The sequence below is a fragment of the Lepus europaeus genome, chromosome 8 (genome assembly GCF_033115175.1).
Source record: "Lepus europaeus isolate LE1 chromosome 8, mLepTim1.pri, whole genome shotgun sequence".
In the NCBI taxonomy this organism is placed as follows: domain Eukaryota; kingdom Metazoa; phylum Chordata; class Mammalia; order Lagomorpha; family Leporidae; genus Lepus; species Lepus europaeus.
This window is the reverse complement of record NC_084834.1, coordinates 35,822,658-35,850,100: the sequence shown is the minus strand read 5'-3', so window position 1 is coordinate 35,850,100 and position 27,443 is coordinate 35,822,658. Positions and strand designations below refer to the sequence as shown.

The 27,443-nt window shown below is 39.2% G+C and overlaps 1 protein-coding gene across 3 annotated transcripts in view; it reads right to left on the bottom strand.

Annotated features, from left to right (window-relative positions):
* Window positions 1-27,443, bottom strand: part of INPP4B (inositol polyphosphate-4-phosphatase type II B) — a 901,292-nt gene that overhangs the window by 36,827 nt on the left and 837,022 nt on the right. For all 3 annotated transcript variants that reach the window (XM_062199561.1, XM_062199562.1, XM_062199560.1), the window contains exons 24-25: window positions 24,467-24,579; window positions 18,053-18,207 (exon numbers count right to left, since the gene is read on the bottom strand). In XM_062199561.1, coding sequence (XP_062055545.1) covers window positions 18,053-18,207; window positions 24,467-24,579 — 268 coding nt within the window. The remainder of the gene's footprint in view (window positions 1-18,052; window positions 18,208-24,466; window positions 24,580-27,443) is intronic.

Sequence of the window (27,443 nt, the reverse complement as noted above, 5' to 3'; positions counted from 1 at the left end):
GAATCAGTAACTCTGTACTCATCCTCACTGCTGCCCAGGGAAGCTTGTCTTCACAAGGTACACAAAGCAGATATCCTTTGTCACTCAACACGTCCTCTCCTGTCCATCATCACATCATCACACATGAGAGAAGCACTGAGCCCTTCCTAAACTCCAAGTACAGAATCTTCCAAGGAAATATCTGCCACAAAGCTTAACTGAAGGGCCAATACAGACTTAAGAACAAAATCAAGATTCAAAAAATTATTAGATGAATATATTCCTTAATATATCTAAATTTTGGGCCAGAAGATATCTAGTTTCCAAAATGGATTTAACAGAAAAACACATTTATAGACCTCAGTTAAATATCATGACAGAAATGGAAAAACATGCTAACTATACTTATAAATCATTTCTTTCTTAAGTCAAAATACTCTCCCTTGACTTTAACTGGGTACCAATGGGGGGACAAAGGCACAGAAGGTCTCTTGTATTTGCATAAGAATGCTGCTCCAATAGTTAATGTTTTACAGGTGCATGGCAAAATTATCATCTTGCCAAGCATTGTCCTTAAAGGAGAAACCAGTATATATGGGAGTGCAGACTGCCTTCCTTGCTTATTGTTAGGAAGTAGTCTAGATGACCTGCTAAAGAAGAAAGCTTGCCTCTGAAAGGGAAGGAATCCCTGATTATCTAGAAGATGGATATCATCCACACTGACCCAGTAAAGAAGGTACACATCACATCCTAAGTACAGAGAGATTTTTATTCTCTGTCTTCCACAAACTACACTTAGATTTTCCCAAGATTCTTTTAGTTTTGCATCTCTTCTTGATGGTAAAAGATTTGTTAAATCAAAATTCCATTTTTAAAAGTTTATTTATTTTATATTTAACAGGGAACACTCTTCAGTTAAAATTTAAACACCTGAGAATAATTGTGTGTTAATTACAGAGTTCAACCAATAGTACTAGAACAAAAAAATACTAAAATGGATAAGAGAGGGAGGAGATGTACAATTTGGGACATGCTCAATTGGACTTGCCCCAAATGGTGGAGTTAGAAACGTGCCAGGGGATTCCAATACAATCCCATCAAGGTGGCATGTACCAATGCCATTTCACTAGTCCAAGTGATCAATTTTTGTTCACAATTGATCACACTGATAGGTCTGAGTCAAAGGAATCACATACACAAGACTAGTGTCTGTGAATACTAACTGACAGAATCAAAAAGGGAGAGAACGATCCAACATGGGAAGGGGGAGACACAACAGACTCATAGAATGGCAGATGTCCTAAATAGAACTCTGGCCTCAAAATCAGCCCTTAAGGCATGCGGAGCTGGCTGAAGAGCCCATGAGAGTATTTTAGGCATGGAAAGCCATGATTTCATTTTACAGATAATGAATAAACGTGTTCTTAGGATTTCATTTCCTCTGCTAACAACTGGAGAAACTAGTCAGTGTAACTGTAAAACCCTTCTGCTTAACCACAGCACTAGACTATAAATGCTAAACCAAAGCATCTTGCTTAAGATTGAGTTGGTTTATTTATTAGATTTTAAAATATTCAGAGCAGTGAATCCTCCCAAACAACGCTGTGAAACTTAAGAAGCACCATATATGATAATAATTACAATAAATTACCAATTCTGCAGGTGATATACTTCACAGATTACATTCTTGATCCCTATGATGGCATCTTTACAGTCATAGGAGTTCTGATGTGCCCACCAAATGGAAGAAGGTGTGGTATCATTGTGCATACTACATTTTTGTTCATAAGCCTTTAGGGCATTACTCTTTGGGCATAATTGTATTACGTTGGTCATCTAAATGTCTCTGTCATCGTGATCTTCCAATCTGGAGAACACTTTGCAGTGTTTTACCTGCTTTTCTGTAAATGCCATAGCCTCACTGCCCTGTTCTCTTTGGCACTGACGTGTGGAGACCTCAGTGTGCTCTCCTGTAACGGAGGCTGATGTGAAGTCAGAAGAAGGGTTGAAACCATTTTAGGAGAGTTTTTTTACCAGAGAACAGTAAGGATTCTGATAGAAAGCTAAAATTTTTCAGTCATGCATTGACAATGTATGGATATAATAGATTTGGGTTTATTTTCATGTGTGGCAGGATAAATATAGTAGGCACCTCCAGGGTGTGAATACCATTGCCTGGCGGAGGCGGGGGGGGGGGGGTTAAAATAAATAACTGCTCAGGTGGTGCTGGTGGAAAATACCCGTTAGATGGTCAAAGGGATATGATGTAAAAACCACTTCTTCCTGTCTCTACCTTGCAGGCACATAAATGGACTCCTGAGTTCTGGCAAAACTGCCACCCCATAGCTCACTCAGGCCCCAGCACTCAAGCACTCGTGCCTTATCTTAATGAGAACAAGCCCTTTCCATGAATATTTCTTGTTACACCTCATTTACCAAGAGCAAATGCATCAATCATTTCCATAATGAATTATAGGTGCTTGTTTGTGTCTCAGCTGGAAATTTCCCTCTTTTGTTAAACTGGAGCTCTGCCCCCGCACCACTAAAACCCTCAGATCACATTGCAGGCTCCTGTCAGAACCTTGCATTTCTCTATCCAAACTCAGTACACCTTCCTGTCCTATTTCACTGTGTTTTCATTTGAAAAATAAAATAACATAATAAAACATAAAAAATTCCAAAACTAACATATCAGAAACCCTCACTTCTGGATTTACCTAAGCACGATGGATCAATGGTTTATAAATGCTAGACTCCTTTCTTAATTTGCAATGATGTATAAAACTGAAATGAATGTATGAAACACTAAGGTTGAGAAGGGAGATATCATCACTATTTAGATGCATGTTCACTCTCACTCATCTTGCTGGGAAAATACAAATTATATCAAGATATCAAGATAATTATTTTTACTTAACAGAAATGGCAAGACCTCTTACAGTATAAGTACTGGAGCCTATGGAGAAGTGGGGCCACATGTTGTATGGCTTGTGAAATATAAATTAGCATAGCTATTTTGAACAGCAATTTGGAAACTTCTAGAAGTGAAAAGAATAAATATCTTACTACTCATTCTACTTATGATTTTACATAATGAAGAATCTAAAATATTTTTAATCATGTATATCATATGAAGTCATCTATTATACTATTGTTTATAATAGCAAAATATCAGAAATCAATTAAAATTCAACAAGAGAATAAATATTATGGGTGATTCATACAAGGGAATATTATACAGCCACAAACAGAGAACTGGACTTCTATAAAATAAAGATCTCAAAAAGATGATATTAGCTGAACAAAATGAGTTATTCAATGGGACACTGTTTTGGACACTACTAATGCAAGGAAAAACACTTAAGAAATGTAATGAAATGAGCAAGTGATATTTTTAGCCTTAACCATTTGATAGTCTTAGTCCAGGATATCATAACTCCTTCTTAATACATACCTATATAATACTCATTGTCAAAGACACATCTCAAATCCTATCTCCCTCAGGACACCCTCCCTGCCCCAGCTATACTGCTCCTTTTTATCATCCGAACCAGTTTAATTATTGATTATACTTCCTAATGATTTGGATTTAATCTATAATTAAATATGGATTTCATATTATTCTTATGGGGTCTAAGTTTCCCCATGTAGAATATTTAGTATAATTCATCTCTTTTTAAAGATTTAGTTATTTGAAATATAGAGTTACTAAGAGAGGGAGAAACAGAGTGAGAGATCTTCCACCTTCTAGTTCATTCACCAAATGGCTGCAATGTTCAGACTGAAGCCATAAGCCAGGAGCCGACTTGAGTAGGAGGGGCCTAAGTATTGGGCCTTCTCTGTTGTTTTCCCAGGCACATTAACAGGGAGCTGGATCAGAAGTAGAACAGTTGGGACACAAACCCATTTGGGATATTGGCAACAGAGGTAGTGGCTTAACCAACTAGACCACAATGCTGGCCTCAACTTTAGTGTAATTCTTAACGCACAGTATGTATTTACTATTAGTTGCAATGATCATTACAAATTCATGTCTCCTTTTGTCTAGCATGGTAGTTTGTGATAGTAGAAATTAAAAACATGTTTATATTTTACTATGATAATGATGCTGATATATTTCTGCTAATGACTTTTGTGCCCAACTCACCTCTTGAGGTAGGATTCCTGATGTATTATTTGCAAAAAATCCTAACTTTCTTATAAAGTCTCTGGGTATTCAACAACTGGATGTTTCCAAGTTGCACTGGCTGCGAGTGAGTGTTGAGACACTATTCTCTGGGAACCCAGATGAGTACTGACCCCTATTCTATACCTAGATTCCTGGTTGCCACCAGAAGGACAGTATATGAATTCCAGACTATGTGGCTCATAGACACTGAGAGATAGCTTAAGGCTTTTAGAAGCCAGGTACTAATGCTAGGATTTTCTTGACCAGAGGAATCCAATTTTAGGAATATCCAAGGAGAGAATCTTAGAGAAGCCTGGGATTGGGAAAAATAAGTGGACTTCATAGGGATGAGGAGAGTGTGCAGAGCAAGGGTAAAAATTATTAAGTATAGTGCCTGTTAGCCACTGGGCACTGAGATTTTAAATAAGCAATGTCAGTTTTTAAAATTTTATTTAAGTTATATAAGCTTAATGGATTTCATATACACAGATTTAGGAATATAGTTACACTTCCTCCCCTACTCTCCCTCCTGCCCATGTTCCAATACTTCTCCTCCTTGTCATATTCCCACTCTTAATTTTTACAAATATTCATTTTCAGCTTACTTAATAATCATATAGTTAACCCTACACTAAGTAAAAGAGTTCAACAAGTAGTATGATGAGAAAAAAAAGAGACAAGGGATATAAACAAATATTGAATCTCAAAATGCCTATTTCACTCTGATATACTACATTTCAGGTACTCTATTAGTTACCTGGGATCAGGGAAAACATATAGTATCTTTTTGTGATGTGCTTAGAGTTGCAAACATCATGTTGTAAAAGATAATATTTCATTTTTTTACAGCTGAATAGTACTCCATAGTGTATATACATGATAATTTCTTTATCCAGTTAACAGGTGAGGACATATGGGTTGATTCCATATTTAAGCTATTGCGCATTGTGCTGTAATGAACATGGGAGTACAGTTAATGCTTTAAGCTGCTGATTTATTTTGGTTTGGGCAAATTCCAACAAGTGGAATGGCTGGGTCATATGGTAGATCTCTATTCAGATTTCTGAGGTATCACCATACTGTCTTCTACAGTGGCTGCACCAGTTTAAACTCCCACCTACAGTGTACCAAAGGGTACCTTTTTCCTAAAATCCTTGCCAGCACATGTCATTTGTTGATTTCTGTGTGAGAGCCATTCTAACTGGAGTGAGGTAAAACCACATTGTGGTTCTGATTTGCATTTCCTTGATGGCTAGTGATCCTGAGCATTTTTTCAAGCGTATGTTGGCTATTTGAATTTCCTCTCTTAAAAAATGCCTGTTCAAGTCCTTTGCCTGTTTCTTAACTGGGTTGCTTCTTTTGCTGTTGAATTCCTTGAGCTCTTTTTAGATTCTGTTTGTTAACACTTTATCAGATGCATAGTTTATAAATATTCTCTCCCATTCTGTCCATTACTTCTTCACTTTGCAGAGTGTTTCTTTTGAAGTGCAGAAGCTTCTCTGCTTGACATATCCCATTTGTCCATTTTGGCTTTGACTGCCTTTGTGTCTATGTTCTATCCCAAGAAGTCTTTGCCTATGCCAATGTTTGGCAGAGATTCCCCAATGTTCTGTAGCAATTTGATGGTATTGGGTCATAAATGTAGGTCTTTGATACATTTTGAGTGGATTTTTGTAAGGTTTAAGGTAGGGGTATAGTTTCATATTTCTGCACATGGAAATCCAGTTTCCCCAGCACCATTTGTTGAAGAGATTCTCCTTGTTCCAGAGAATGATTTGAACTCCTTTGTCAAGATAAGTTGCTTGTGTAGATGCATTATTTCTAGAGTTCCTATTCTGTCCCATTGGTCTACAAGTCTATTTTGTTCCAGTACCAGATGTTTTGACTACAACTTCCCTGTAGTATGTCTTGAAATCAGGTACTGTGATGCCTCTGGTTTTGTTTTTGTTGTTTAAGACTGTTTTACCTATTTGGGGTCTCCTGTGTTTCTATATGAATTTTAGCATCATTTTTTCTAGATCTGAGAACATGATTGTTGGTATTTTGATTGGAATCACAATGAATCTGTAAATTGCTTTTGGTAGTATGGACATTTTGATGATATTGATTCTTCCAATCCATGAACATGGAAGATTTTTCCATTTTCAATGTCTTCTTCTACTTCTTTATTTAGTGTTTTTAAAATTTTCATCATAGAGATCTTTGTCATCCTTGGTTAAATTTACTCCAAGGTCTTTAATTCTTTTTGGAGTTACTGTGAATGGGACTGATCTTAAAAGTTCTTCCTCAGCCATGACCTTGTCTGTGTATACAAGGCTTATTGATGTTTCCATGTTTATTTTATATTCCTGCCACTTTACCAAACTCTTATGAGTTCCATCAGTCTCTCAGTGATGTCTTTTGGGTCATATATATATATATATACACATATATATTCATGTAATCTACAAATATGAATAGCTTGATTGTTTGATTTTCTCCAATTTGTATCCCTTTGATATTTTTAACCTAGTGGCTCTGGTTAAAATTTCCAAGACTATATTACATAGCAATGGTAGTCTGGTTTTGCATCTTAGTGGGAATGCTTCCATCTTTTCCCCATTCAATAGGATGCTGGCTGTGGGTTTGTCATAAATTGCCTTGACTGTATTGAAGAATGTCCCTTCTATATCCAGTTTGCTTAAGATTTTCATCATGAAGTGATGTTGTATTTTATCAAATGCTTTCTCTGTATCTATTGAGATAACCATATAGTTTTTGTTCTTCAGTTAGTCAATGCGATTATCACATTGATTGGTTTGCAAATGTTGAATTATCCCTGCATACCAAGGATAAATCCTACTTGATCAGGGTGAATGATGTTTCTGATGTGCTGTTACATTCTATTAGCTAATATTTTGTTGAGGATATTTGTATCTATGTTCATCAGTGATATTGGTGTATAGTTTTCTTTCTCTGTTGTATCTTTTTCTGATTTAGGAATTAAAGTGATGCTGGCTTCATAGAAGGAGTTTGGGAGGATTCCCTCCCTTTCAATTGTTTTTAATAGCTTAAAAAGAATTGGAATCTGGCCGGCGCCGCGGCTCAATAGGCTAATCCTCCGCCTAGCGGCGCCGGCACACCGGGTTCTCGTCCCGGTCGGGGCACCGATCCTGTCCCGGTTGCCCCTCTTCCAGGCCAGCTCTCTGCTGTGGCCAGGGAGTGCAGTGGAGGATGGCCCAAGCCCTTGGGCCCTGCACCCCATGGGAGACCAGGATAAACACCTGGCTCCTGCTATCGGATCAGCGCGGTGCGCCGGCCGCAGCGCGCTACCGTGGCGGCCATTGGAGGGTGAACCAATGGCAAAAGGAAGACCTTTCTCTCTGTCTCTGTCTCTCACTGTCCACTCTGCCTGTCAAAAATAAAAAAAAAAAAAAGAATTGGAATTAGTTCTTATTTAAAGGTCTGGTAGAATTTAGCAATGAAGCTGTCTGGTCCTTGGCTTTTCTTTGTTAGGAGGGTCTTCGTTACTGATTCAATTTGTCTTGGTTATTGGTCTGTTTAAGTTTTCTCTGTCTTCATGACTCAATTGTGGTAGACTGTATGCATGTAAGAATCTATCCATTTCTTTTAGGTTTCACAGTTAGTTGGCATACAGCTCTTTGTAGTAATTCCTGATGATTCTTTTTTCAGCCAGGCTGCTGGTGCTATTGTGGGGAAGTTGTTGCAAGTTAAACCTGCCCCCTCAACTTCTACTGGGTCCATGAGCAACCACTAGCAACCACAAGCCCACTGGGCTCCAGTCTGGACTCACACCATGTTCTCTCTCTGGCTGCTTCATCACGGGTTGCTGCACTCCAGTCTCACCTGCTCTGTCACCAAGCTGCCATCCACTCCAGTTCTCAGCTATTACAGTTGTGCATTGTGTTCATCTTCGTGCTGTGCATATGCACCCTCCACACAGGGTCCACAGCATTCCTCTTCCTCTTGTAGAATTTCCATTGTAGTTTTCTCTCCAATTATCTCCTGCATGTGCACTTCCTACACTTTTTTAACTTTTTATCTCTAGTCTAACACACCATGTAATTCCTTAATCCACCATCTTCGAGTCTCCTCATAACATTTTATCAAGCAATCTCATTTATCACTACCCTACTGGATAGAGTGGGTATGGTCCTTAGTTTTCACATGGAGAAATTGATCCCAGGAAATGTACTAATTTGTCCAAAGTTGGAAACACAATTAGTATAAGAATAAAGATTTAACATCTGGTCTTTCTGAATTTCATAACTTTTGTCTCTGTCAGAAGTTCTTTTTTGTTTCATTTAGATGAATTTGTGTATGATCTTACTTTCATCACATATAAGAAGCACAGATTCACACACTTACATGTCTAATCTTCACTAAGTAATTTCAAGAAGTGGAAATAAGTGATTTAGTTGAAAACATATCATAAATCTGATGGTTGCCCTCAGGAATGGGGAACATCTGCTCAATGGGCTCTTTAAGGCACACAATCATTTGGTCTGGCCCTGCCAAAGCAAATGTTGGCAGGACTTGAAATTCAATAAATCTATAACAGATTAATTTTTAAGTTGATAGTTTTGTGTGGCCTTCAGTTGATGTTATAAATATCCAAGCGGCCCTTGGGAGAAAAAAAAAATTTCTCCTGACTCCAGACTCGAGTCTCTAACACTAGAAAATAAATACAAATAAAAGAGAAGACATAGACCTGAAAAGCATTATCTTTCTACTGATAAAATAATATTACAATGTATCTTGTCACACAAAAATACAGGAAATGGGTCCTGTAAAATCCTTGTAGGTCACTTCTTGATGCTTCAGTAAGATCACTTCTCTTTGAGTGGTTCATTTGTGAATGACTTGCTAAAACGTAATTGCTCCAACATGACTTCTGATATGGGCTAAGGCTCATAGCTAGATTAGGGTCACAAACTGGAAGCCACACCTCCCCCACCCCATGTAATCCTATCCAGCCCCCTGTCAATCAAATGACCCCTTCCCCAGGATGCACCTCCCCATCACTTGGGACCTGATGGCAGTACCATGTAAGCTCATGAGAAGCCTGGTAAACGGAAGCGCTCTCCCCCCACATGGAGCCAGATTGAGCAACATATTGTAATCTCTATTTTCCTTCCTGACCCAAACATCCTAATTAGGGTCAGTTTAAATGTAATTATTAGCCATGATGAAGGTAACTTTATCTGGGCTTACTCTTGTTATTTATCACAGATTTCTACCAAAGTAATGTAAAAAAAATCACTGAAATTCTCCAGGGAAGGTATAACAATGATAATGGAAAATTATCCTTATTATGTAGTTCTTCAAAAATACAACCCTTTAAAATAGTCAAGAAATAGCTGTAAATCTCAATTATTGATGTTTACAGTGCTTATAATTTTACTTTATATATGAAATAAGAGATAAAAAGAAATAATAGCAGCTTTTTTCAAAGTGTTACAATCAAACAAAATAAAGAAAAGGTAAAGTACAAACTTACCAACAAAGCTGGAAAATATTCCTCTATTTCAACAGCAAATGAACTATACTAAGCAAAAAGTGAACCCCATATGGCAGAAAGTTTTGATAAATATAATCTTTACTGACCTCTAATGGTAAGGTTCACTTATTTTTATAAAGCAACATTCCATACATCATGTTCCCCAAAAATACAAATTTCAGGTTTCAACATGAGAATATGCCATTCCACAAGATAATAAAATCCAGTAAGTCTGATGGGTGTTTACTCCCTCTCCTATGAATTAAATATATACTAAAATAGAATGAATGCAACTCTATCTTAATGGTGATAGTTTGTATGCTAAAACTTACCACAATTTGTCTTACTAATGGCATATCAACTATCTTAATTTTAAGGAGCCATTATAAAATGACAGAATGACAGAGTAATGGAACATTAAGTGAATAAAGACACTTGAGCAATATGGTGACACATTGCTACACTGTATACACACATACCCTTAGAGTTCCTGTTGAGGGAAATAACAGTGCAATGACATTTTTGTTTTAATTTACTTTATGGTATATTTTTTTTGTTGTTCTACTTAATACTATTGGTTGAACTCTGTAAGTAATACACAATTATTCTTAAGTGTTAAAACTTAACTGAAAAGTGATCCCTGTTAAATATAAGAGTGGGAATAAGAGAGGGAAGAGATGTACAATTTGGGAAATGCTCAATTGGACTTGCCCCAAATGGTGGAGTGAGAAACGTGCCAGGGGATTCCAATACAATCCCATCAAGGTGGCATGTACCAATGCCATCTCACTAGTCCAAGTGATCAATTTCAGTTCACAATTGATCATAATGATAGGTCTAAGAGTCAAAGGGATTACATAAACAACACTAGTATCTGCAAATACTAACTGATAGAATAAAAAAGGGAGAGAACGATCCAACATGGGAAGTGGGATACACAGCAGACTCATAGAATGGCAGATGTCCTAAACAGCACTCTGGCCTCAGAATCAGCCCTTAACTCATTCAGATCTGGCTGAAAAGCCCATGAGAGTATTTCAGGCATGGAAAGCCAAGACACTCTGAAAAAAAAAAAAAAAGAAGAAGAAGAAGACCTAAATGAAAGATCTCTGCAAGTGAGATCCCAGTGGAAAGAACAGGTCATCACAGAAGGAAGTACCTTTCTCTGAAGGGAGGAGAGAGCTTCCACTTTGACTATGACCTTGTCTAAATATGATCAGAGTTGGCAAACTCAAAAGGCCTCCATAGCCTTGGCAACTCATGACAAGAGCCTAGGGTGATTACTGATGCCATAAACAAGAGTGTCAATTTGCTAAGTCAACAACAGGAGTCACTGTGCACTTACTCCTCATGTAGGATCTCTGTCCTTAATATGCTGTAGATTGTGATTTAATGCTATAACTAGTACTCAAAAATATTTTTCTCTTTGTGTTTCTGTACAGGTGCAAACTGTTAAAAGCTTTACTTAATATATGCTAAATTGATCTTCTGTATATAAAGATAATTGAAAATGAATCAATGTGAATGGAATGGGAGAGGGAGCAGAAGATGGGAGGGTTGCGGTTGGGAGGGAAGTTATGGGGTGGGGAGCCATTGTAATCCATAAGCTGTATTTTGGAAATTTATATTCATTAAATAAAAGTTAAAAAAATTACTTTATGGTGATAATTAAATTTTCCAACACATTTTTTGCCAAAATATGATTTTTTAAATTAAGTTTTTCATAGTTTTCAAATGATCTATTAATCAAATATGAATGTGCAATGCCCTGCTATCTGCAAATGCATTGGCATAAGATGGCTCTCAGCATTCAGTGGAGATTCCATAAATGAAGACTGGATGCTGATATTGGATTCTTCCTTTCCTAAAAAAATCTGCTAATTATCAGCCATCATTTTGCAGAATTTTATTAAAGATAATCAGGGGACAATTCAGCCAAACACATTTATTTCAAAACTCAAAGAAAAGATTGATATATCAGGCTTTTAGACTTATCATAAAGTCACCATTGCCAATTGCTGGTTTAAACAATAAATAATTTAATACAGACTGTATTCAAGAGATTCTCAACTCAGATTCCATACCAGAGTCTCCTCTCCGCAGGACTTTTGCCTTTTTTAAAAATTTTTCTACATTTAGTGGGTATTGAAAGTTGGCAATGTTTTCATCTTATAATAACAACCAGTAAGAGATCCTTACAGAATGAGATCCACCCAGACATCTTCTTAACTTTCTAATTTGAAGTCTTTTCTGTCATGTCAATCAGAGTGTTACTAGAAACTGTGACAGGTGTGTACACCTGCAGGTGCTCCTAAGTTTATGATATTTCATCCCAAATATTCCTATCCTGAGCTGACAATATCTTGTTAAAATTCACAAAATACTCCTAACCTACCAATTGCTAAAACGTAATCACATATCATCAGTTGTTTGTCCTGATCATGTGGCTGCTTGGAAGGTACTGATCCTGGCAGCTGCCCAGCATTGCAATAGTGTTATTACATCTATCACTACTCCAGCAGAAGATCCACATTCAAAATGCAAAACATGGTTTTACTGAATAATTCTTGCTCTCACATATTATATGGACAAAATACCCTAGGTCAAACCATCATAAGTCCAGGACCATCTATGCTACATGTGTAGGGAAAGAATGGATTCAGACTATGAGTTAAGGTTTTTGTTGCCTGTTGGTTTTGGAATTCAGTTCGAAATCTTTCTGAAACCTTCAGCTCCATCTTCTGGGACTGTTGATGTAAATATTTCATGATTGAGTGACAATTTCTATATGTTTAATGTCAAATGTCTATGTATGCACAGAACTGTATATAATGAGGATATTTTAAAAAGTTTACGGAAAAACAGAATTGAAAGATAAGTTTATTTTGGTGCAAAAATTTTTTGATTAAAAATTAGGTAAAGTTGGTATGGTTTCTGAATTTTGAAAGATATGATAATGTAAGATGGTATGGAGTAAGGGTATGGAGTATATCAGAACTCTTAGCACAACTTTATATTTTGTCTTTGCAAATTTAAAATTATTCTAAAACAAAAAATTTTTAAAAATGAGATCAATATGCAGTTTTTCCTTCTACATATTTTCCACCTACTTTCTGAAAATCCCTCTATGTAGGATCCAACATTTTAGAAACTGATGTCATTCATTCATTTACCCAGTCATTAAATATGGAAAACTTACATCAACGGACATTGTTCTAAGCACTGGAAATAGAAGAGCAAACAAAGCAAGACAAAAATCCCCACCTACATGGAGCCTACGCTGGTGAGTGGTGAAATTTTAGAACCAACAGCTACCTGGAGCCTTATTTCTGCTCATCTATAACCTGTTGCCTCTCCGTACATAGTTTACACTGGTACAGAGATAGCCACAAAGTGAAAGAAAAACTTAATATACACATAGATAACATAAAACTTGGGAAAATAATGATATGAATACTTTAGTGAACTTTGAAACAATCCAGAGAAAATAAGCAGAAAGGTGGTTGGAATAAATTAAAAGTAAATTAAACTGCAACTGGAGTATTAAGTAAAATTAAAGCTCAAAAATATAAAAGTCAAATTCCTTTTAAAATTGATTTTAAAAAAATCCAGGGTTGTAGCCCAGAATATGCGTGAAATCCTTAACAAAATTCAGATCCCTAGATCTACCTCAGATCTCAATTATAATCCACATGGAATCTAAACAAGCTGTTTAAAAAGTCCCAGCAGGGTTAAGATTATGATGCTCATTTTACTTGTTTTTAGTATTTACTTATTATTCCAGAGGGAAGGAGGGTGAGAAGAGGAGAAAGAGAGAGACTGAGTTTTCATAAAGCCACTCCCCAAATGCCTGTGATGGCTGAGGTTAGGCCTGACCAAAGCTGGAGGCATCAAGATAATCCAGGACTCCTAGGGCAGCAGGGACTCAGTCACTGAGCTCTCACCAGGGGTCTGCCTTAGCACAAAGCTGGAGTCAGAATCTGGAAGCAGGGATCAAACTCAGGCACTCCAAGGTCACTATGCCAAATGTCCCATTGCTCATCTTATTTATTTACAATATCTATTTATCTTCGTCTACTTGAAAGGTAGAGTGACATAAAGGGAGGGAGGGAGAAGAGGGGAGAAAGGGAGAAGGGGAGAGGGGGAGAGGGGAAGCAAGAGGAGAAGGGGGAGGGGGGAGAGGGGGAGAGTGATGGGGGAGAGGGAGAGGAAGAGGGGGAGAGAGAGAGAGAGGGAATATGATCTATCCACAACAGCCAGAGCTGACTCAGGGTAAAGCTAAGAGCCTAGAACTCCATCTAGGTATCCCACATGAGAGGCTGACACACTTGAACTCTTTTCTGCTGCCTCCCAGAAAGCTTTAGCATGAAGCTTGATCAGAAGTGTTGTAACTGGTATACAAATTGGCATTGTTGGATCCTGAAGCATCCTCTTAACTAGCTGCATCAAAATAGTCACCCATTTATGTTCATTTAAAAGCCATTGTCTGGAGGGTAGGTATTGCCAGATGGCAAACGAGGAACTTGGCAACACCTCATAACCCATAGAACTATAAAACTGGACAATGTTGTTAAAAATCATTTCAGTTTTCTGGTAATCAGCCAAGAACTCGAGAAATGTTTAGAAAAACTGCTACATATGGGTTAAAACATGGGGGGACCATGGCGTTCTTAGCTGGTGCTACCTCTCTGCATTTCTCCATCAACATCTACCACAGTGCAAAGCAGCAACTTCTCTATCCAAGGGACCTGATTGGATTTTGAGGTGCAGAGTGGAAATGTCCCACTCGCATACCCTTCCAGAAACATTAGTGTCTTTGGCAGCAGACAAATGTTAATGACAAATCTCACAGCTAGCCTCAGAGTACAGTCCTCATTGAGTTCCAGGACAAGGCAATAGGCAGAAGTGAACAGGGACACCTTGGAAATGATAGAGCCTTGGAGGGCCTTGGTAAGCTTCCACATTTCTGGCTGACCTGGGAGAGCTAATAGGGCATGACAGAAACAAAGGACAGCGGAGACTTGAAATTCCACAACTGTGACTGTACTCCCAAACCCACAAGCAGAGCACAACAGCACTGATGGAAGCCTTACTGGATACAATTTGTGAGCACCACCTCTGTCCACACTGACTCCCTGTGAGCAACAGTGACGCAGGTTGATCCTAGAAGACAAAGCTAAACTACTATGTCAGCACATAATTGAAAACATAAGACCAAAAACAAAGAAGTTGCTGTATAGTTCTGAACAGCAGAAGATAGCAGAATAATTTCTCTGCGCTCTTCTCTCAATGTATTCGACCATAATGTGTATTTATTTTCTTCTGGACCAGACACTATGTTTAATGCCTGGATACAGTGGAGAATGTATGGATAAGGTTGGGATTAAAGAGTTTATATTCTAAAGCTAGAGTGGCTTTGCAGTGTCTCAGGATTTGGTCAGATCACTCTGCTTTTGCACACAGTCCAGCATTTCTAAATTATATGCTCTTTTGTCTGAGTTACACTGTAACCAAGAAATTTGAAGAATTCAAATACATACCAACTTATTTTTTTAATTTTTTTATTTGACAGGTAGAGTTATAGACAGTGAGAGAGAGAGACAGAGAAAAAGGTCTTCCTTCCCTTGGTTCACTCCCACAATGGCCACCATGGCCTGCGCTGTGCCAGGAGCCAGGTGCTTCTTCCTGGTCCCCCATGCGGGTGCAGGCACCCAAGCACTTGGGCCATCCTCCACTGCCCTCCCAGGCCACAGCAGAGAGCTGGACTGGAAGAGCAGCAGCCGGGACCAGAACCCCGCGCCCATATGGGATGCTGGCGCCACAGGTTGAGGATTAACCAAGTGAGCCATGGCGCCGTGGCTCCATACCAACTTATTTTAAGTGACAGCATTATGTTTCATTTGATGCAAAGAAAATAATATTAAAATATAACTAGGAGACTAATGTTCTAATACTGGCTCTACTATTTTCTGAATACTCTCTGGCTAAACACTCTGGAGCTCAGCTTCATTATTTAAAAGGTGAAAATTTTAGGGCAACTTCTTTAGTTCAAATTCTATGACAATTTTAAGGACATTAATATAAAAAATTGTATGAAACATATCTAGGCTTGCCTAGTTGAATAAAATCCTTCCATAATTAGTGCAGAGTTTGAAAACATATATACATTTATGAAGGGCCATTTAAAGATTTTCTTAAACTGGCAAAATATTATATTTGGAATCTTATAAAAGTGTTGGCAGCACATTTTCTTATTGGAGTTAAACTTTGTGTGTGTGCATATATTCATACACATAAGACTACATAAATTATAATTAGCTAGATTTTATTGTACCTGGAAGTGCAGAGTGGCTATATTATGACCTCATATTAATTTTAAAAATCGTAGATTTACTGTGTGGCAGAGTTCTAATAAACTTACCTGTTTGAATTCATTTAATCATAAAGATGTTTCTAAGCAGTGAAAACTGCTATCAAGTCTGTCTTACAGATGAGAAAACTGAGGCATCAAGATGCTGACTAGCTTACTTAAGCACTGGGATCCAGTAAGAGATGAATTTACAAATAGCTAGCAAGTGATATTTGCCTTGGATTCAAACTCAGGTCAGCTAGCTCTTAAATCCTAATCTCTTATCTACTCTGGGATGTTGCTAGAGCTGATTAACCTATAATCTGAGGTAACACAGAGCACCCAGAGAAGGGAGAGAAGGTAGTTATTAAAGAATAGTACATGTCTTATTTAAAAAGAAAACACATGTACATGTACACACACATACAGACAAACCCTTATACTCCTATGTAACCCTCACATGTACATAAAACTGAAGTTTAACTTTAAAGATCTAAAATTTCAGCGGCATAACAGCAGGTTTATTACCAGAGAAGTGGTGATATAGAAGACAGGAACATTTGTGGTTTTGAATGATATCTGGTACCTTCATTTAGTTAACAATCCAAAAACAAACCCATATAAATGTTATGCCATGAGCAGTTGTGTTGTATACAAAGCATAGATTCTGAACAACACTATGCAATACCAAAGTTCTTGGCATACTTTATTTGTCTGAAAGTTTCTTCCAAATTTTTTTTTAGATTCTTCCAAATTTAAGGGTCCACTCTTCCCTATACCTGAAGTAACCAGCTAACTAACCTTCCAGACAACTTGCTAGCTCAGTCACATGAGTTCTATGGTGCACCTGGCATCTCATGGCACAGGTTCCTGCTCTCTTCATCAGACACCTGTGTCCCATCCACAGTGACGTTTGTATTATTTTCTCTGTATCTGAAGAATTTCTTTCTCAGACTCTGAATTTTTCACATTAGTGCTGAGATATTACTTTTGAAAGAATTTTTTATACCAACCAAATGTGTTTTATATGGCTGAGATGTTCATGTCAGGCCTGTAAGACATCCTCACACATTTATCAAAAAGTTATGATAGAACTCACTGAACAATGAAAATGCCAAGAGACATGAAATGGAGTAAAATAGAGGACTGCAGAAATCTCTCATTAGTGGAAAAACATACAGGTATAGTGTGAGTGCAGGCAAGCATCAACGTCTCCATTGGAAGACTGCAGCAGTTAAAAGAAAATTGGGAACAAACGGTGTGCCAGGTAAGAAGCATCCCTCTCTAGTTCACCACTAGATATTCCTGTCTGGAACCTGGGAACCTATCCCACGCTTCCCGGTATAATTCTGAGCTAGCCTTTGCAGAAAAAAGACAGTTTAATTTAACTTTTTAATTAACATGTGCCCTTGCTGATGGACATTATGAATTAGGCACATTTTCCTTCCCATTATGGCTTGGATTTTAGATTTAATTACTGCAGAAATGAATCAAGAAACATGACTTGGGGCATAACATTTTAAATGTCAGCAGAGTAATGATTTTAATACCTTACTTTAAAGTACCAGTGTTATCCCATCTTTTATGATGAGTGATGTGAAAATAATTTTGGGAAGGAGGTTGCTGGCTGCTGACCCAGAGACCCTGTAAGCCATGGGAAGCCCACCTATTAGTGATAATTAGGAAGGGCTTTGTTTGTGTCATGACTTAGTTCTATATTGTGCATACTTATCCCTACTTATTTGTCAAATGAATATGCTCTTCAGGTGTGACATATGAAGTGTTCAGAGCCTTTGAACTTCAGCTAATGATAAACACTCTCCATGCACAGGATCAAGTGTGTTCACGTCACATTTTCTTTTATGTCCTAAAATGGGTGGGTTGGGGGGACACTTAAAACTATTTGCTTCCTCGTGTCATCCATTATAAGCTATAGAGTTATAATGGAGTTGCTAAAGGTTCACTCCTCTAGTAAAATATGAAATTTGGGGAAAAAAAGGAAAAAACCCAAAAAGTGACCTTAAATTAAGAGCAAGCTTGAGGACAGATGGGATACCTTCTCATACAATCCAGGGCCCGGATAAAGAAGTCCTTGTGTAACTGGTGCTCATCCCTCAGGATCGTGCACTGTTCCAGGGTCACCGACATCGATGTCCTGTCTTTGGCACTTTTACAACAGGTGAAACGAATACCGTTTAGTTTGCGACAAATCTGTAACATACACACCAAGAAGTTTATTGTTCATGTGCAGATTACCATCAAGTGCTGACCCCCTCTAAACACACCAAATAGCTGCATGACTTAAAGTGAACTCATGGAAGTCAACTGGCTCAATCCGCTCTACAAAAGGCAAAGGCATCATTTCTGAATTTATTTTGTTGATTTTTGTATATGAGGTGTGGAACTGTTGAGGCCGTATGAGACATGGAAGAGCCAGCAGAGGATGCAATGCCACTGAGAGGATGCTCGATTTGCAGTCATGCTGATGATAAAGCTCAGGAGTAACACTTATTTTAAAGGCAGAAAATCCTTTGAATCCTAACTAGTTATATCATCTTGTTTTATATCTAATAAATCTTAGCTCATTTTGGTTTCAGATATAAGAATATAGGTATATATATACCCTTACATAATATATATATATACATATATACATATGCATACACACACATATACATACATACATATATATATATATATAAAATCTTTGAGAGTCAAGGAGAGAGAGAGAGAGAGAACATGAACTCCTATCACTGGTTCACTCTCCAAATGCTCATGAGAGCTGGCATAAATCTGGACCCCAAATCGGGAACCCAGAACCCAATCCAAGTATTCCATGCGGGCGGCAGAGTCAGAAATATTTGAGCCATTCCCTGCTGCCTTCCAGGCTGTGCATCAGCTGGAAGCTGGAACTGGAAGCAGAGCTGGGGCTTTTTGTTTCATATATAAGCTTATTTTTTTCTAATTTTAAAATGTTACAATTTTTAACATTTTATCATATTCACATCATATATAGACATTATATACACACACACCATTTTTTCTTATAAACACAGATATTAATATCACAAAGTGAGGGATTCATGACAATGAGCATGATATCGGGAAGGGAGGGCACATTTCATGTACATGGCATGATTCACTGAAGCAACATTTATAACGATAAGCCAAATCATATGCCATCTGTACAATTTTTATTTATTTATTTATTTAACTTATTTTTTAAATTTTTGACAGGCAGAGTGGACAGTGAGAGAGAGAGACAGAGAGAAAGATCTTCCTTTGCCATTGGTTCACCCTCCAATGGCCGCCGCGGCTGGCGCTGTGGCTGGTGCACTGCACTGATCCGAAGTCAGGAGCCAGGTGCTTCTCCTGGTCTCCCATGGAGTGCACGGCCCAAGTACTTGGGCCATCCTCCACTGCCCTCCAGGGCCATAGCAGAAAGCTGCCCTGGAAGAGGGGCAACCGGGACAGAATCCAGCACCCTGACCGGGACTAGAACCCGGTGTGCCGGCACCACTAGGCGGAGGATTAGCCTGTTGAGCCATGGCGCCGGCTCATCTGCACAATGTGTTTTTTTTTTTTTTCTTTTTTTTTGACAGGCAGAGTGGATAGTGAGAGTGAGAGACAGAGAGAAAGGTCTTCCTTTTTTTGCCATTGGTTCACCCTCCAATGTCCGCTGCGGCCAGCGCATCATGCTGATCCGAAACCAGGAGCCAGGTGCTTCTCCTGGTCTCCCATGCGGGTGCAGGGCCCAAGGATTTGGACCATCCTCCACTGCCTTCCTGGGCCATAGCAGAGAGAGCTGGCCTGGAAGAGGGGCAACCGGGATAGAATCCAGTGCCCCAACTGGGACTAGAACCCGGTGTGCCGGCGCCGCAAGGCGGAGGATTAGCCTGTTGAGCCATGGCGCCGGCTCATCTGCACAATGTGTTTTTTTTTTTTTTCTTTTTTTTTGACAGGCAGAGTGGATAGTGAGAGTGAGAGACAGAGAGAAAGGTCTTCCTTTTTTTGCCATTGGTTCACCCTCCAATGTCCGCTGCGGCCAGCGCATCATGCTGATCCGAAACCAGGAGCCAGGTGCTTCTCCTGGTCTCCCATGCGGGTGCAGGGCCCAAGGATTTGGACCATCCTCCACTGCCTTCCTGGGCCATAGCAGAGAGAGCTGGCCTGGAAGAGGGGCAACCGGGATAGAATCCAGTGCCCCAACCGGGACTAGAACCCGGTGTGCCGGCGCCGCAAGGCGGAGGATTAGCCTGTTAAGCCACGGCGCCGGTCCGCATCTGCACAATTTTTATACTCAAGCACCCTGATGTGGGATGTGGGCATCTTCACCAGTTGCTTATTCACCAGGCCAAACCCGTGTCCCCAAAGGTATGAGATTTTAAATATGCACATGGCACCTCACTATAGATAATGAACCATTCTGGCCGGCGCCGTGGCTTAACAGGCTAATCCTCCGCCTTGCGGCGCCGGCACACCGGGTTCTAGTCCTGGTTGGGGCACCGGATTCTATCCCGGTTGCCCCTCTTCCAGGCCAGCTCTCTGCTATGGCCCGGGAAGGCAGCGGAGGATGGCCCAAGTGCTTGGGCCCTGCACCCGCATGGGAGACCAGGAGAAGCACGTGGCTCCTGGCTTCGGATTGGCGCGGTGTGCCGGCCGCAGCGGCCATTGGAGGGTGAACCAACGGCAAAAAGGAAGAGCTTTCTCTCTGTCTCTCACTCTCACTATCCACCCTGCCTGTCAAAAAAAAAAAAAGATAATGAACCATTCATCAATACCAACACAGAGAATGTAAAAAATAATCACCAAGATAGATAAGGAAACTGAGATTTAGGTAGGTCAAGTACCTTTTATACCAGAGAAGAACTTGGATGCAAACGTTATCTCTATCCGAGGCTAATGAGCAATTCTTTTTAACTTTTGTGATGTTCTATTTCTATCTATAATTCTTTTTGCTACTCTAATTTAAGGCAGACTACAATCTCTGAGCAGCAATGCTCTCCTCTCTCAATACTTTATGGTTAATAGATGAATCACTCCAATCCTTTCTCTTCCACACTGTAGTAGGGTTCTGCTATGAGATATCAGTAATGAACCTCAGCATCAATAATGCATTTAAAATAAATCTAATATGCATTCAACATAATTCTACTGTGATAAAATAAAGGCCTACTTTGTCATCAAGACATCTTAAAAAGTTTCCTGCATTAAAGAGACTATATAATAACACAGCTTATGAAGAATTTTTACCCTATTTTAACTGTGATGTTGATACTTAAACTGGGATTTACTCATCTTCATTTTATTTAGAACTTCTGTGATTTCTATTTCCAATATAAGTGATGAGAAAAATATCAGAGCATGATTTGAAATGTAATTTTTTTCATCTAAAAACTATTATTCTTTCAAATAATTCATATTCCAGTTTTTAAAAAATCTTGACTGTATATATTGTATTAATGTAGGCATTAATGACTTTATGATTTTTTAAAGAATTAATATTCTTAACAACATATTATTTATTATATATATCAATACCACTTAGGATATTTAGTATTCTAAATTTAAAGTGAAGTGGATATGGAGGTAATTCCATTATTGCAGATGCTGGGTTGTGTTTTCTGATTTCTAAAACTTCTGAACTATATGAGCCCGATTTAATACAATCTATTAATATTGGGTTTTTTTGGTTTTTTTTTGTTAGGCAGAGTGGATAGTGAGAGTGAGAGACAGAGAGAAAGGTCTTCCTTTTTGCCGTTGGTTCACCCTCCAATGGCCGCTGCAGCCGGCGCATCTCGCTGATCCGAAGGCAGGAGCCAGGTGCTTCTCCTGGTCTCCCATGCGGGTGCAGGGCCCAAGAACTTGGGCCATCCTCCACTGCACTCCCGGGCCACAGCAGAGAGCTGGCCTGAAAGAGGGGCAACCGGGACAGAATCCAGCGCCCTGACCGGGACTAGAACCCGGTGTGCCGGCGCCACAAGGCAGAGGATTAGCCTGTTTTTTTTTTTTTTTTTTCCTTTTCTTTCCTTTTTTTTTTTTTTTTTTTTTTTTTTTTTTTGACAGGCAGAGTGGGACAGAGAGAAAGGTTTTCATTTTGCCCTTGGTTCACCCTCCAATGGCCGCCGCGGTAGGCGTGCTGCGGCCGGCGCACAGCGCCGTTCCGATGGCAGGAGCCAGGTGCTTCTCCTGGTCTCCCATGGGGTGCAGGGCCCAAGAGCCTGGGCCATCCTCCACTGCACTCCCTGGCCACAGCAGAGAGCAGGCCTGGAAGAGGGGCAACCGGGACAGGATTGGTGCCCCGACCGGGACTAGAACCCGGTGTGCCGGCGCCACAAGGCGGAGGATTAGCCTGTTAAGCCACGGCGCCAGCTAGGATTAGCCTGTTAAGCCATGGCGCTGGCCAATATTGGTTTTTTAAATGCTCAACTTTATTATTTAAATTCAATGAACATAAAGCCAAATAGCTTTATATTTTTCATTTAAATTTTAAAACATTTAGAAAATCACTATTTAATTAAGTAGATTTAAAGAAGGCAGGGAGATGAAACAGAGAAATGAAAGTTTGGGGACTTGTCAAAATCAATTTCTGTATTTTTTACTTTAATGTCTGCTTTTTTTTTAAGGTTTTATTTATTTGAGAGGCAGAGTTACAGACAGTGATAGGGAGAAACTGAGAGAAAGGTCTTCCACCCACTAGGTCACTCCCCAAATGGCTGCAAGGCTGGAGCTGGGCTGCTCTGAAGCCAGGAGCCACAGGGTCCCAAGCACTTGGGTCATCTTCTACTGCTTTCCTAGGCATAGCAGACAGCCAGACTGGAAGAGGAGCAACCGGGGCTAGAACAGGCACCCATATGGATGCCAATGATGCAGGTGGAGGATTAAACTACTGTGCCACAGCCCAATCCCTTAAGGTCTATTTTGTACCAACAGAAACCAAGATATTAGCATACTGTGATACTATTATTCAATCAGTCAATGGTATGTTATTAGCTGTATTTGGTTAAGTGCATGCATTTCAGAAAATATATATTAGAAATGCATGGGATTTTTGAGAAAACTTTTAATATATTTAGATGGAAAAACTGCAGCAATGAAAAGATTGTATGCATTGTGATTGCATGTGTATATATCCTTAATTTATCTATTTCCGTATCTTCAAAATAGGTTTATTAAGATGTTTCTATAATCTTGAGATGTCAGATGGTCTTGGAAAATGCTCAAGGTACCTTTATACTATTAGTAAAAGAGAAAAATATAACATGATCTATCACTGCAGAAACGATGAGAATTAACAATCATCTTAGTCTTTAAAGATACAAAGAGCAGTCACAATGGAGGAAAGAACTATTAAACACAATGCTCATGTAATGCAGTATGGCCCTAAATGGGGCAAGTGTGAATGAGTTGCCTTAAAGCTGTATTTCCTATTGTTCCTTTGATGTTCTTCCCTAGGATGCCAAAACTGCATGAAAGGAAATTAAAGCAGCATTCCTCTACCTTGGTCTCGGGAAATTATTTTTTATATCTCATAGCAAATTATCCAATCATCTTTTCCAGAAGAAGACAAATAATATGGAATTATGATTAAGTACTGGCAATAGGGATAAAGCTATTTTAAATGCAATTGATGGAGAATGAATAGAGTACGTTAGAAGCTATGTTAACTTGAACTCAAATTATAAGAGTTACACTGTAGAAACCACAAATATGGCATTCATCACAAAGATTTCCATTGTGTACTTTGCCTGATGAAAGACTTTTCTAATAAAAAGATTTTGGGGTGTGAATATTTCATAAAACTCATAAATTTCATAAGAGCTTTGGCTCATTGGTTGCCATATAGGAGCTCAAAAAATATGGGCATGAATCTCTCACTAACTCTTACAGAAGCCTGGGATGGGAAAGGAGACAGATCTTCCACCCTTAGGGTGCCAATAAATGAGAAAGAACCTTACAAAATATACCTCATTACCCCCAAGAACAGTCAGTAATAAATTCTATGCCAATATCTAAATTAACCAACACATTTACAAGCTCATTAACTGAACATTATGTCCAGGAGGCTTACTGAAGCTATGAGCCAGAGATCTGATAGCTATGTTCATTGAAACTACATGTCTCTAGAGCAGCAGTTCAAAATTCTGGTTAACATGGGCAACTGAGATTGTAACTGAAACCCTAGGAAAATACAAAGACCTCATTTTAATTCAAAGGGACAAATATATCCTGGGCTTATAAGAACAGTCAATGAGTAGGATTCTTCCTTGTTAGGTACATCTCTCTTCAAGTTATGTTCGGGTCTATCAAAGCAACCTTCAACAAGAATGAAAATGCATAATGATCTGGATAGCAAAAGACAAAATCAGGTAACCTAAAGTCCAGAGATTGGACCCTGTGTAGTAGAAAATCTTTGATGCTTGCTGGTCATAATGTGATGGGGAACAAGATTTGGCATGGAAATGCTTACCGTTGCAGCCAACCACATGATTTCCACATTCTTTCTTTTTTTGGCTTGTATATTTTGATGAAGATTATCTAGTAATCCTTTAACATCATGCTGTTCTTGAAAATGTGAAATGTCTGAAGGAATACAAAAGGAAAGAAGGAAAAAAAGAAAGGTTGAGTATTAAGCTGTTCGTGAAGTTTTCTTTAATATATTTGAAAATGGAACTTTAAAAACAGAAAATGTCATTTGGAGCAGAGAGCACGTGAGAATAACCATGCTTTTTAACCCCTTCAGCTTTATTCTTTACTTGGAAAAATACTTCAGTTTCACCCATTCTCTAACCTTTGTGACCGTGGTAATATACATAGTAATACAATATTATTTTAATTAGAAGGAAATCATTTTTGATGAGGATGGCAATTGTCTTAATCAAGACATAAGCCACAGATGCTATGAAATACAACCTTTGTTTGTCATACAGCGAAGTTTCTACACAGCAAAGCTCTTCAGCTTCTGCAGAGAGACAGAGAAGTCTTCCATTCATTGGTTCACTCCCAGTTGGCCCCAACGGCTAGAGCCGCACTGATCTGAAGCCAGGAGCCAGGAGCTTCTTTCATGTTTCTCATGTGGGTGCAGTGGCCCAAGGACCTGGACCATCTTTCACTGTTTTTCTCAGGCAATAGCCGAGAGCTAGATGGGAAGACGAGCAGCCAGGATTCGAACCAGAGCCCATATGGGATGCCCAGGCACTGCAGGCAATGGCTTCACCCACTTTGACACAGCACTGGCCCCAGAAACAGGTCATTTTTATGCTCTTTAAATTGGGCCAATACTTTTATTTCTATAATGATCAAACTTGCTCTGTTCAGAGCACATCTCCTTAAAACCCAACACTGTGGTTGCTGCCAAGTTTTTTTCAACCTAATAAAAATCCTGCAAGGCACAGAAATTCAGGTCTGGGCCAGGGAAGGAGAATCATTAGTAATGACTAGCTCATTAATAGGTGAAAGTTCAACATATAATTATACAATTTGATGTATCCACTGAAAAATATGGTATACACACAGAGCATGAATGGCTTTAGGCTGAGAATCCCTTTCCTCAAATACGAATACAAGCAGTAGGTTTTGTTTTATTTCTCACTCCTGATTTTTTTTTTAAGATTTACTTATTTATTTGAAAGAGTTACAGAAAAGCAGAGGCAGAGGCAGAGACAGAGAGAAGTCTTCCATCCTCTGGTTCACTCCCCCAGATGGCTGCAACAGCCGGAGCTGTGCTGATCCAAAGTCAGGAGCCAGGAGCTACTTCCAGGTCTCCCACAAGGATGCAAGGGTCCAAGGACTTGGGCCATCTTCTCCTGCTTTTCCAGGCCATAACAGAGAGCTGCATCAGAAGTGGAGCAGCCAAATTCAGAGCACTGATTTTATCAGAGGAGGAGAGAGGAAACTGCCTGGCAACAGGCTGTGATTGTGTAGGGCAGAGACCACCCCTTGACCTAATTGGCTGCCTTGGCTATTTAAGCTGCTGCACCAACTGAAATAAATCAGTCTGCAGACTTCTTGCCTCTGGCCTGCTTTCATCCGGCTTCTGGGGTCTGTGTAGTGACTCCGCGCCTCTTGCCCCCACCATGCTCCTCCTCTCAGAATGAATCCACAGCAACAGGTAACAAAAGGGACTTTCATTCCAACTAAATATGGATATATTCCAAAACATTTGAGGCTATGGCCAGCGCCGTGGCTCATTTGGCAAATCCTCCACCTGCAGTGCAGGCAACCCGGGTTCTAGTCCTGGTCGGGGTGCCGGGTACTAATCCAGGTTGCTCCTCTTCCAGTCCAGCTCTCCGCTGTGGCCCAGGAGGGCAGTGAAGGATGGCCCAAGTGCTTGGGTCCCTGTACCCGCATGGGAGACTGGGAGGAAGCATCTGGCTCCTGGCTTCGGACTGGCGCAGCGCCAGCCACAGCGGCCATTAGGGGAGTGAACCAACAGAAGGAAGACCTTTCTCTCGCTCTCTCACTGTCTATAACTCTACCTGTCAAACAAACAAAAAAAAATTAAAAAAATTTAAAAAACATTTGAGGCTAGACAGTGGGAGTGGATTCTCAAGTATTTGTTATTTATAATTTGTTCTTTTTTTGTTTGAAACTTTTGAAATTCTCTCAAAAAAAAAAAAAAAAGCACTGATGGAAGATTCTGAGAAAATGATTTCTAATGTCAGTCCTACCCCTGCTATGAAGTATTGTTTTGGGTGAGTTGCTTAGCCCTTTGTCCATATTTCCTCAATATAACCCTATCAAGCTTCATTCATTTGTAGTGGAAAATGATTAATAAAAGCCTTGGCAGAAGAGTCAATATTATCAAATACTGTGCCAATTCTGAAAAGACAGAGGGCATATTATTAGTTCTTAAAACAGACTCCACATTTCCCTAATAGCTAGTGATCCTGAGCATCTTTTCATGTGTTTTTTGGCTATCTGTATTCCATCTTTTAAAAAACACTTATTAAATCCTTAGCCCATTTCTTAACTGGATTTCTTATTTTGTTGCTGTTGAGTTTCATTAGCTCCTTATATATCCCAGATATTAATTCTTTATCAGATGTACAATTTGCAAATATTTTCTCTCATTTTTTTCAGTTGCCTCTCTGTTGAGTGTTTCCTTTGCTGTGCAGTTGGCTATTATCTAAAAATTAAAAAGAAAATTCTGGTGAGGTTGTGGGAGGAAAGGTACCCTAATATACGATCGATGGGAATGTAAATGAGAACCGCCATTTTGGAAGGCAGTATGGTGATTCCTTAGAAATCTGAAAATAAATCTACCAAGTGGACCAGCCATTTCACTCCTGCAAATTTATGCAGAAGAAATGAAGTCAGCATATGAAAAAAGTTATGTACATCCCCAAGTATACAGCAGCTCAATTAACAATGGCTAAGATATGGAATCAATCCAGATGTTGACCATCTGATGACTAGATAAAGAAACTGTGGTATATGTACATGAT